Source organism: Pan troglodytes, chromosome 1, assembly GCF_028858775.2.
Source record: "Pan troglodytes isolate AG18354 chromosome 1, NHGRI_mPanTro3-v2.0_pri, whole genome shotgun sequence".
Classification (NCBI taxonomy): Eukaryota; Metazoa; Chordata; class Mammalia; order Primates; family Hominidae; genus Pan; species Pan troglodytes.
This window is the reverse complement of record NC_072398.2, coordinates 66,148,495-66,160,681: the sequence shown is the minus strand read 5'-3', so window position 1 is coordinate 66,160,681 and position 12,187 is coordinate 66,148,495. Positions and strand designations below refer to the sequence as shown.

Here is a 12,187-nt window from a genome sequence, read left to right as displayed (position 1 = left end):
CAGACTTCTGACCTACAGAGTTGTAAGATAATAAATTTGTATTCTTTGAGCCACTGAGTGTGGTAATTTGTTGTGGCAGCAATAGAAAACTAATACAGCATCTAAAGAAAAAGCGAACAGGGGCCCATAGGAATAAATTATTGTGACATCAGAACAAAGAGTATTATATAGCATTATTAATACTTCAACTGAAGTAAGACTAAAGAAGCAGAGTCAGATAAAACAACAATATGAATTGTGCAGCACTATCTTAAGAGGTCCCAAGAGCCAGTCTCACTTGTTTTTCTGCCACAAAAGAATTAGAATCTGCCAATATACTGCTCTGCTTTTTCCTCTGTTCTTATGTTTCATCCTGTCTTTCTAACATTTAGAGGACATTACTAGACCCTCACAAATTCTAAAGCAAGGCAGGGACAGATTAAATAATCAATGTATTGCAGGTAAAACCTTAGAAATTGATAGAACTTTAAGGTTACCTAATCCACTGAGTTTCCATGGAACTTTAGAGATCTTGAAAAGTTTTATGGAGTATAGGGGCTATCATGAGGTATTGAGAGAGATGCTAAGACACCATCATCCATTTCAATCAGAAATGTTCTGCTTTAATGTTAAGCTTCCACATAAAACCTGATTGAAAAAAAACCCACAAACTTATACTAAAAAAAAAAAAAAGTCATAAAGCCAGATGAAAACCATTTTTATCCAGATGAAAAAAATTCAGAGAAGTTGTGAAAGATCTCGGCAAAGCTACTCAAAGTCTGAAGATGAGCAAACCTCTACAAAACAGAGTACTACTGGCTGGGCATGGTGGCTCCGCCTGTAATCCCAGCACTTTGGGAGACTGAGGTGGGTGGATCACTTGAGGTCGGGGGTTCGAGACCAGCCTGGCCAACATAGTGAAATCCCGTTTTTACTAAAAACACAAAAATTAGCCAGGTGTGGTGGTACACGCCTGCAGTCACAGCTACTCAGGAGGCTGAGGTGGGAGGACTGCTTGAAACCAAGAGGAAGAGGTTGCAGTGAGCTGAGATTGCACCACTGCACTCCAGCCTGGGCAATAGAGTTAGACCTTATCTTGAAAAAAAAAGAAAAAGGAAAAGAAACAGTATTACTGAAATATTAACTAATAGAGTCTTATTGAAAAATTAACTAATCCCAATAATCTTTTACATTCCCTTGTAATCTCTACGACTGAAAATATGGTATTCTTTTTTTTTTTTTTTTTTTTGAGATGGGGCCTCACTATGTCACCCAGGCTCACTGCAACCTCTGCCTCCCAGGCTCAAGCGATCCTCCCACCTCAGCCTCCTGAGTAGGTGGGACCACAGGTGTGTGCCTGTTTTTCTGGTAGAGATGGGGTTTCACCATGGTGCTCAGGCTGGTCTCTAACTCCTGAGCTCAAGTGATTCACCTACCTTGGCCTCCCAAAGTGTTGGGACTACAGGCGTGAGCCACCACGCCCAGCCGCCATTCTTTATCTGTAAAACTGACACTGACTTTTCCACAGAACACATATTTTTAAATTGTTTTCAAGTAGTATATAATACAACAAGTTACATACATAAGTTTTTCTTGTATCCAAAAATACAGATTTAAACTAACTATCTGGGGTAAGGGTATCATTTGTGGTTATAAATATTAATTTCTATATAAGGATAATTGACCTTTAACAGAATCAAACATGCCACAATGTTTAGCCTACAGGCCTAACAAAGAAAAATCTTATTAGGGCCAGGTGCAGTGACTCATGCCTGTAATCCCAGCACTTTGGGAGGCTGAGTCAGGCAGATCACGAGGCCAGGAGTTCAAGACCAGTCTGGCCAACATGGTGAAACCCCTTCTCTGCAAAAGATCACAAGGTTAGGAGTTCAAGACCAGCCTGGCCAACAGGGTGAAACCCCGTCTCTACCAAAGATACAAAAAATTAGCTGGGCATGGTGGCATGCGCCTGTAATCCCAGCTACTCGGGAGGCTGGGGCAGGAGAATCGCTTGAACCGGGGAGGCAGAGGTTGCAGTAGCCGAGATCACACCACTGCACTCCAGCCTGGGCGACAGGACGAAACTCTGTTTCAAAAGAAAAAAAAAAGAAAAATCTTATCAGATAAAGGCTTGGAAGATATTATACTAGAAGGGTACTTTTTTTTTTTTTGAGACGGAGTCTCACTCTGTTGCCCAGGCTGGAGTGCAGTGGCATGATCTCAGCTCACTGCAAGCTCCGCCTCCTGGGTTCACACCATTCTCCCGCCTCAGCCTCCCTAAAAAGGGTACTTTTCAAAGGAAAAAAATTTCAAATTTTGCCAGTAGTTTTCTGATCCATTTCTTTTTTTTTCCTCATCTGAACTAAACTTCATAATTCAGATAAATGAAGATTAAAGGGAAAAGACAGAAAAAGAAGGCCCAAGTTTGTTAAAGACTGAATCACTAATTTTATAAGAAATGCATTTTTGTTATTTTTACATTAGTTGAGCAAAAATTAGGCTAATAAATATTGTCTGATACTACTAGATTCCATTTAATGATAATGGTTTACAGGCACTAATATTCCCCTAACCTTCTTTTTACACTATTAATTTTCTCGGAAACTTAAAACAGAAGTAAAATGTGTCAACTCTTGTGTATCAATCTCCAAATAATAAAGTCATATTTTAGTCTTTAAAAGAACTGATTCAAAAAGAACAAAGATCAAATAAAATTTATTTACCTCAACCAATATACCAACAAAAGGGATAGAAGCTTCTTCATATTTCACAAAGAATACACTGGGATTAGTCTTCCAGACTCCAAGCCATTTGTCTTTCAACTTTAATTTTTCTGATAGGTATTTACCCATAACTTCATCAGCATCTTCTGCCTAACAAGAGAAAAAATGGATCTACATATAAATATATGAAATTATAGATTTTAAACTAAGTGGTTTTTTGGTTTTTTTTTACTGATTTCTATTTTAAAATGGAACCAATATAGCCTTAAATAATGAATGACCTGGAAAATTAAAGATTTTAACTGAAACCGCATCTAGTGGAAAACATCACCAACAAAAAATTAAACTTACTATTCACTCGAATAATTCATAGATAAGACAGCTAGTTATTGTTTATGTCTTAATTTTCAACTTTTTATAAATATCACTGCAGTGAATATGCAGGTACACAAATTCTTCTGCTACAACTTAAAAAAAATAGGTTAGAAACATGAAATATTTGCTCTATTCCGTTTTATCAGATATGTATTTTCTATAAAAGAAAGTCATGCCACCAGGCATGGTGGCTCATGCCTGTAATCCCAACACTTTGGGAGGCCGAAGCGGGCAGATCACCTGAGGTCGGGAGTTCGAGTCCAGCCTGACCAACTGGAGAAACCCCGTCTGCACTAAAAAAAAAATACAAAATTAGCCAGGCGTGGTGGCTCATGCCTGTAATCCCAGCTACTCGGGAGGCTGAGGCAGGAGAATTGCTTGCACCGGGAGGCGGAGGTTGTGTGAGCCGAGATTGCCCCACTGCATTCCGGCATGGGCAACAAGAATGAAACTCCGTCTCCAAAAAAAAAAATATATATATATATATATATATATACACACACACACACACATTTATATGTATATATATACACACACATATATATCATGCCGCATTGTGGACTGCTGAGTGGGAAGTACCCTTAAAGTAATTTCTAGCATTCTAGTGTAAAAGTCAAGGCTAAGTGATCTTACTCATGTTTGGACATAAACTGTTAAATAAAGGTACCAAGATTCATGCCTGTGCAATGATAAGGCCAATATATCTTCATTTTTTAGGAGCTCTCAGAAAATTCTCTCTCAGGGCTGTCCCGTTAACTGACGAATTTTGTCGGAAACTCGAACCTTAACTCCTCTAGGGCAGGACGCGGGCACCTCTAACAAGGTGAACGCTCTATACATGTTGACTCCATTTACTTTTTTGAAACGCAAGTTTTCGTTGTGCCCTGTGGACCCCCATCCGCCTAAGAGGGAAGCCCCAGATGCCTGTCCCCAGGTTCCGGCGAGCTTCCGACCGTCGTCTTCCTGTCCCAGATCCGCTCACCTTACAGTCCTGCAGCACTTCGTCGCAATATAGCGACACCTTCTCGTCCCGCCACATCCCCCTCATACGGGACACGCAGACTGGGGGCAGGGGCTGCGCCTCCTCTTCATCCTCAGGCACTGGCAGCAGGGGCTCCTCCTCCGCCGCCGCCGCCGCCTCTCCCGGGTCCTCGGCCTGAGCCGCGGGCAGGCGCTGGAGCCGCAGCCTGGCCGTCTCCCGGCCCGCTTTCCCCTTCACCGGGCGAGGGGAGGCCACCACCGACCGCACTGGGATCGCGGTGCCCTTCAGGGTGGTCGCGGCCGCCGTGTCCCCGGAGACAGCGGAGGCAGCCTTCTCGCCTCGCCTGTCCGGGCTGATGGTGCGGAATGAGTCCGCGGGCACCGAGGCCTTGGAGCCTGACGCCATCTCCTCAGCAGCCCGAGGGCCCAGGCAGCCGTTGGCCGCTTTTCCCGCCCTCGGCCGCTCTGGCCAATAGGCGCGCTGCGCTTCAGGCCCGCAACGAGCGGCTGCTCGAGGGCGTCCCGCCGGGTGGGGTGTTGCGGCTCTGGGAGGGATGTGAGGCGCGGCCCAGAGCTAGGGGGTGCGGGGCCTGCGGGTAGAGCGCGGGGTCCTGCGGACGCATTCAGGGTGCTGGGGGGCGCTGCTCAGAGCTAGGTGGGACAGGGCGAAGCGCCTGGGCTCAGGACAGGGGTGGGGGGGCCCGGGGCAGTGTTGGGTGCGGCTCCGTGCCGAACCCCCACCAGGTGCCGCACACACCAGAAGGTGCCGGACGAGCCCAACGCACTGGCTCTAACCCCAGCCCTCTGTCTCCCCCAGGAGAGGTTTCCTTAGGGTCCTCATACGTTTCAGGGTGATTATGAGTCACCTTCCAGGTCATCAGGACCTAAAAAAATGCTCCACCTACCACTCCACAAACAAAGCCTGAAAGAAAATTTATTTTCATACTGGGAGGTGACACTAACTGGAACCCTCTGGCTATTACTAGAGGAAACCCTAGTGACAAATCCAGCAACCTAGATTTCCCTTTTAGCCCCCACCTATTACAGGGTTCACCAAATAGGATTTCCTTTACATTTTAAATAGGACTTTCACTTTTTGCCAAGATGTGGTCATACCAAGGAGAAGTTAGTCTGTTTTCTTGTCTCTGTTGTGCTATTCAAAATTCTCACATAAAAGATTATATTATATAACTGTTAAACTGGACAACAACTTCCAGCTGGGAGTGATGTGTGCAAACTATGAACACTTTCACGATAAAAGTCTGTTCCAGATCATACATCTTGGAGAACAACAGAGACCACTCACTTCTGGTATTTTACTGTTGAATGTATATTGAGCCAATTGGAATTAACGTTTGTTTACAGTCTAGCTGTGAAATACTGCACTGAAGCTGACAGCTCCCAAGGAGAACAGCATTGGGAAAACACCTGCCTTCCTTCACACTCGTCTGGAAGAACACTATGTTAAATTCTGAGTTTATTTTGAGGAAAATATTAACATCATGTTACTGTAGTTTAGGGAATAATTACAACATGCATCATGTTTCAATTCTATTCTTACTTTATTCCTTTCGTTGAGTCCTGGACTTTGTTTATAACAATACTAACTGCATATTTCACTCACACACACACACACAAATGTTTTACTCTAGTGTTTCTTCAAAAGTTTGTTTTTGATAAATTATGGGTTTTTTAATTCTTAGGTTCTGAATAATAAAGACCACCTGTCCTGGGCCAAAGTTTAAAAACAGCAACAGCTCCCTTTTCCTCCAAAAGGCAAATACTTGTTAGAAATCTGTTACATGCCACGCAATGCGTAGATGCCACAGTTATAGAGGTAAAAGACCAAATCCCTGCCCTCGTAATCCTAGTGAAAGATACAGATGGGTCAGTAGATGATTGTGTTTGGTAAGGACCATGCTTTTATTTATGTATATACACATAAATACATACATATATATATTTATATACACACAAATAATTTGTATTTATTTATGTGTGTATATATATGCGTGTGTGTGTGTGTGTGTATATACACATATATTCCACATTGTAGGAGAAAAGGACCTTTCTTCTCCAAAGAAGGGATACTTAAGCTGAGTTTTTAAAACACCTTTTTTCTTTTTTTTGCCTCCCAAAGAAATTTAGCTTGTTTCTCCCACCTCCTGTCTCCTCCAGGATGCTTTGACAAATGGAATACCACTGTCCCTTTTTCCTACAATGACTCCCTTCTCCCAACACAGAGCTCCCAACGCCCAGGCTCAAGATCGGCTTTCAGTTCCACCCATGGCCACTGCGTTTCTTGGTCATTCTTCAAGGGGTCTTTGTGTTCTCAACCTTCTGCCGCATTCCCAAGTGGAAGCTCTGTTGGCTCGCCCTCTAGTCCTCTTCCTGCTGAGCCAGTCTTCAACTAGGAATCACACCAGAGTCACCAGGACAAGGAAAGCTAGGCCCATCTGAAGGAGATTCTGGGCAGTGTGGTCTCAGAGGGCACAGTCTTTCTGGAGTCCCATCTCTGGTTAAAAGGTAGGTGTCCCAAGAGCCAGAAGAGGTGGGGTCTGCTGGTGTTCTCAATGTCACCTATGATCAGGAGCTTTGCCAGTTCACTGGGGAAAGACCACACATGGTTGTTATAGGAGCCAAAACATCGGTATGTCCCTCTGTGGGTTGTGGTCACAGGGCCAATGGGGAACTCCGCCTGGACATTCCCATATCTGCACTGTATGCGGCTGGATCTTCCCTCCTGTTACCACCAGATCCAGAGTCACTGGGCTCCGACCAGAGCTCCCCAGCCAGATAGAAGCAGCTGTATAGCCCTGCTGTGTGGGAGGTCATGAGTAGGATGTGGAATTCAACTTTGTTAATCCATTCAGGGGGTTTTGGTCTCTCCATGGCAGAAAGGCTTCCTTCAAAGTACAGCTGGTATTCAACAGCCTCAGAATCTCCCCAGTGACAGATGGTCACCAGCTTTTCATTTGGAATCATGAACTGAGTTCAGCCCAGATGATGGGTTTTGGGAGAGTCTGCTGCTGAGCACTGATCCTCTGGCTCAGACACAGCCAGTGGCAGAGCAGGGCAGGGAGTGCAGAAGACATCACTCAGATTCTGCCAGGCGAGTGCCAAGCAGTGGGGTGGGGACTGAGCCCAGCAGGCCAGGAGATGCACAGTATGTGGTAGGTGAGGCCCAGCGCCCATCACCACGGGGCAACTTTCACCTTTTTTTCACAAGAAGGTTCACAGCTCCTCTCCACCTCTGACCATGAGTCTACAGAAAGGCCATGGTCCCTATGACACATCTGACCACAGCTGTGGTCTAGCCAGCTCCTCTGATAATTGTCTGCTCAGCCTGAAATGCATTTCTGGGTCAACTTCTCAATTCTGCAATGTGGAAGTCACGCCCAGGGCATGAGTCAGTATTCAGACCCATGATACCCCCTGAGAATCATATAAAAATATAGGGAATTTCACAATGAGATACCATTACCATCTCACACCAGTCAGAATGGCTATTACTAAAAAGTCAGAAATTCACAGACGCTGGTGAGATTGTGGAGCAAAGAGGAAGGTTTACACACTGTTGGTGGGAGTGTAAATTAGTTCAGCCACTGTGGAAAGCAGTTTGGAGATTTTTCAAAGAACTACAAATAGAATTACCATTCAGCCCGGCAATCCCATTCCTGGGTATATATCCAAAGGAAAATAAATAATTCTACCAAAAAGACACATGCACTTGTATGTCCATTGGAGCACTTCACAATAGCAAAGATATGGAATCAACCCAGGTGCCCAACAGTAGTGGATTGGATTAAGAAAATGTAGTACATATACACCATGGAATACTATACAGCTGTGAAAAGGCACAAGATTTTTGCAGTAACATGGATGCAGGTGGAAGCCTTTATCCTAAGCAAATTAACACAGAAGCAGAAAACCAATTACCACATATTCTCACTTATAAGTGGGAGCTAAACACTGGGTACATGTGAACACAAAGAAGGGAACAACAGTCACTGGGGACTCCAAAAAGGAGGAGAGAAGGAGGGGGCAAGACTTGAAAAACTGTGTATTTGGTACTATGCTCACTAGTTGGGTGACTGGATCATTAAAAGTGCAAGCCTCAGCATTACATAATATACTCATATAAGAAACCTGCACATGTATCCACTGAATCTAAGAAAAGTAAGTAAAAATAGGGACTTTTTAATGGTGGATCTTCTGTGTACAGCATGCACATGCTTGGATAAGTTAATTGGTTTTATCAGAATGGAATGATAACACTATCTTCTTCAATGATTTGTTATAATATTTCAATAAAATAAAATAAAAGTGAAAAGAAAAGCTTCCCACTTAAAGACTTAATAAGGGCTGGGCACAGTGGCTCTCACCTGTCATCCCAACACTTTGGGAGGCCGAGGTGGGCTGATCACAAGGTCAGGAGTTCAAGACCAGCCTGGCCAATATGTAAAACGCCGTCTCTACTAAAAATACAAAAATTAGCCAGGCGTGGTGGCAGGCACCTGTAGTCCCAGCTACTCAGGAGGCTAAGGCAGGAGAATCGCTTGAACCCAGGAGACAGAGGTTGCAGTGAGCCGAGATCACACCACTGTACTCCAGCCTGGGAGACAGAACGAGACTCTGTCTCAAAACAAACAAACAAACAAACAAAACAAAACAAAAAAACCTAATAAGAAAAGAAACATTTCTAAGTAAGTAACTAACTCTCCACTTAATAAAAAAAAAAAAAAAAAGAAGAAAAAACTCTCTACTGAAGTTGCGAAGATCTACGGTAAGAACAAATGTTCTATCTGTGAAATTGTGAAGGAGAAAAAAGTAATTGGTGCATATGTAGGGTATGGTACCATGCACGGTTTCCGGCATCCACTGGGGCCTTGGAATGTATCCTGGTGGATATGGGGGACTGCAAAGAAATGTGCTAATTCAAAACAGTGAGCAACATTGGAGAATCTCCCTGCAGGTACAAGAGGATGGACTGAGTGAGAAGTAGATTTCCCATTTACTCTTGGGAGATGAATAACAATAGCAACGATTAGAGTGATAAAAGCGCAACAGCAGAAAGGGATTCCTCTCTCTCTCTCTTTTTTTTTTCCAAGACAGAATCTTGCTGTGTCACCCAGGCTGGAGTACAGGGGCGCAATCTCGGCTCACTGCAACCTCCACCTCCCTGGTTCAAGCGATTCTCGTGCCTCAGCCTCCCGAGTAACTGGGACGATAGGCATGCACCACCATGTCTGGGTAATTATTGTATTTTTAGTAGATACAGGGTTTCACCATGTTGCCCAGGCAGGTCTCCAACTCCTGAGCTCAAGTGATCTGCCCGCCTCGGCCTCCCAAAGTGCTGAGATTACAGGAGTGAGCCACTGTGCTCAGCCTGATCCCTCTCTTTCTTCACCATCAAACTACTCTGTGCTGTATGAGAAGAAAGGGGTGGAAGAGTTTTTCGCACTGTTCCAAGTGGTCCTGAAAAGTGAAGCATGCACAGCCACTGTCCCTCTTCTTGACAGAAAAGCCTTGTCTCTTTCTCACTTCCCAAATTTGGCTTGACTCTCATGGTGTAGTCAACTTCTTGAAGATTGCAGGATAAGATGCCAGGCAGGACGAGGGTTCAAATACCAAGTCTCTTTTTTCAGTGCCTTCAACTCTTAGCCCCAAATTCCAGAATGTCATTCCTCCATCTAGCCAGTATCCGTCCATTCTACTTGTCTAGATAGTCCCTACCCAAATGTCCTTATAACATTTTGAGGGATGGCATCATTCTCATTTGTCTATAACATCTTGCCTAGAGCCATCGGTTTTACAGGCTGTACAGGAGGCACAATGCTGGCACCTGCTCAGCTTCTGGGGAAGCCTCAGGAAACTTTCAATCATGGCGGAAGGAAAAGAGGAAGCAGGCACATCTTACATGGCTGGAGCAGAAGCAAGAGAGCTAAAATAACTTTTATTGCTTTTTTTAAAACCTCTGATCTTTTTATTAGCCTCCTCCTCCCCAAAGAGTATCCTGCTTCTGCCGGTTTAATGTCTCAGAACTTTGGTGTCGTTGGTCTCAGACACCACTTTGCCATCCACTATCCAGCGGGTGGTGGTCTTTTGGATGGTTTGCACGGACTTGCTCCTGTCCAGGGTATCACCAAGATTGAAGTCCTTGCCATCTTCCAGCAGGCCGCAGTAGGTGGTGATCTCAGCCTCCAGCTTGACTTTGATGTTCAGCAGGGCCTCATACTCCTGGGCCTGGTGCTGTCCCTCTGCCCAGGTCTGTGCTAGCTCTGACTCCAGGTGCAGCAGGATCCCATTGAGCTGCTCCATCTGCAGGGTGCAGTGGGCCTCCGCCTCCCTCAGGCTGTTCTCCAAGCTAGGCTTCAGATTTCTTATGAAGTCCAGGTTGATCTCCAAGGACTGGACTGTATGTCTCAGCTCCGTGAGCGTCATCTCAGCAACTCCAACCTCAGTGGACTGCATGGTGACCACTGTGGTCCTCTCCTTAATCTGCTGAGACCAGTACTTGCCCAGCTCTTCTTGGTTCTTCCAAGCCAGCTCGTCATATTGGGCCCAGATGTCTGCCATGATCTTGGCAAGGTCCTGAGATTTGAGGGCATCTACCTCCAAGGTCAACCCAGAGCTGACAATCTGGGCTTGTCGGCCTTTTACTTCCTCTTCGTGGTTCTTCTTCATGAAGAGCAGCTCCTCCTTGAGAGCCTCGATCTCTGTCTCCAGCTGCAGCCGAGTGACACTAGTGTCATCAATGGCCTTGCGGAGCCCCTGGATGTCACTCTCCACAGACTGGCGCATGGCCAGCTCTGTCTCATACTTGACTCTAAAGTCATCAGCAGCAAGATGGGCATTGTTGATCTGCAGAACAGTGCAGGCATTGTCCACAGTATTTGCGAAGATCTGAGCCCTCAAATCCTTGATGGTCTTGAAGTAATGGCTCCAGTCTCTGACCTGGGTCCCTTCTTCTCCAGGTGCTCCCGGATTTTGCTCTCCAGCTTCCGGTTCTCGGTCTCCAGGCTCCTCACTCTGTCCAGGTAGAAGGCCAGGTGGTGGTTCAGGCTTTGCATGGGCTCCTTTTCATTCTGGATGCCTCCCATTTCTGCCAGACCCCCAGCCATCCCCGCGGCCAGGCCCCCGGACCCCATGCCGCCCTGGAAGCTGGTGGAGCGGGACATGGAGATTTGGGAACCAGAGCCCCCAACGCCTGCATAGACGCTGGCTGTGCTGCTGACTGGCGGAGGGCCATAGCTGGGCGCCTGGACAGAGCCCAGGGACTGGTAGTTGGTGGAGGTGGAGCGAGTGGTGAAGTTCATGCTGTCTGCAGAGGAGAGTAAGAAGACAGGACTCCGGCTTTGCCGACGACCTACTTTTTACTAATTATGAAAGCAATGCCTCTACCCTGAGCCAATTTGGACAATACAGAAAAGCATAAGAAAGAAGAAAACTTAAATGAACTGTAATTCCAATGCTCAGCAATAACTACTACTAGATTTTGGTATGTTTTCTTTTAGTATTTTTTTTTTCTATCACACTATTACAAAGTTTAGATCATATTAAATTTTATAGTTTGTTTTTCTATTTAGATAAGCATTTTCATATCATTAAAAATTACTTAAACACATAATTTTCAAGAGTGGCATGTAATTTCTTGGTATAAATATAATTTGTATAACCTTATATTTTCAAGCATTTGGGCTACACTAATTTCTATAGCATCAACTATGCCATTTTGAATATCTTTGTGCATAAGCTTTTGCTTATATTTCAGATATTCCTCTAGGGGAAGGTGGGATTACTGAGTCAAGATGTAGAAACATTTTAACGCTCTCAGTATTGCCAAGCCATTTCCCAAAAAGAATGTAATTAATTTCTACTTCTGTTAGCAGATAAAATTCCCAGGTTGGCTGAGTTATGAAAGAGAAGGAAACTATAGGCACCTAAAGCAGGGACAGAATGCGGGGATGGAGTAAGGTAAATATTCTAAGCAGAGAGAGTAGTTAGTGGCTTTATCCAGGGGTAGAAGAACTTGGTCTAGGTAGCTGAATATAACAGGAGTAGAGGACAATTTGGGACAAAAACTCAGGCTGTAGAGATATGCATAAGCCATGTTACAAAGAGTCACC

General features: G+C 44.8%; 2 protein-coding genes and 1 pseudogene across 2 annotated transcripts in view; all 3 read right to left on the bottom strand.

The window, feature by feature from the left end:
* The window catches only part of SHCBP1L (SHC binding and spindle associated 1 like), a 53,131-nt gene extending 48,622 nt beyond the window's left edge, over positions 1 to 4,509 (bottom strand). The window contains 2 exon segments of the mRNA NM_001246493.1: positions 2,703 to 2,852; positions 4,060 to 4,509. Coding sequence (NP_001233422.1) covers positions 2,703 to 2,852; positions 4,060 to 4,464 — 555 coding nt within the window. The 5' untranslated portion in view covers positions 4,465 to 4,509.
* A 1,825-nt stretch (positions 4,510 to 6,334) lies between these two features.
* On the bottom strand, positions 6,335 to 7,153 carry LOC112206060 (natural cytotoxicity triggering receptor 1-like; annotated as a pseudogene).
* Positions 7,154 to 10,088: 2,935 nt separating this feature from the next.
* LOC100612366 (keratin, type I cytoskeletal 18-like) lies at positions 10,089 to 11,389 on the bottom strand. The gene is given in 2 exon segments (XM_054656575.2): positions 10,089 to 11,017; positions 11,020 to 11,389. Coding segments are annotated over 2 exon segments (1,287 nt in total). The 5' UTR covers positions 11,378 to 11,389.
* Positions 11,390 to 12,187: the final 798 nt, after the last annotated feature.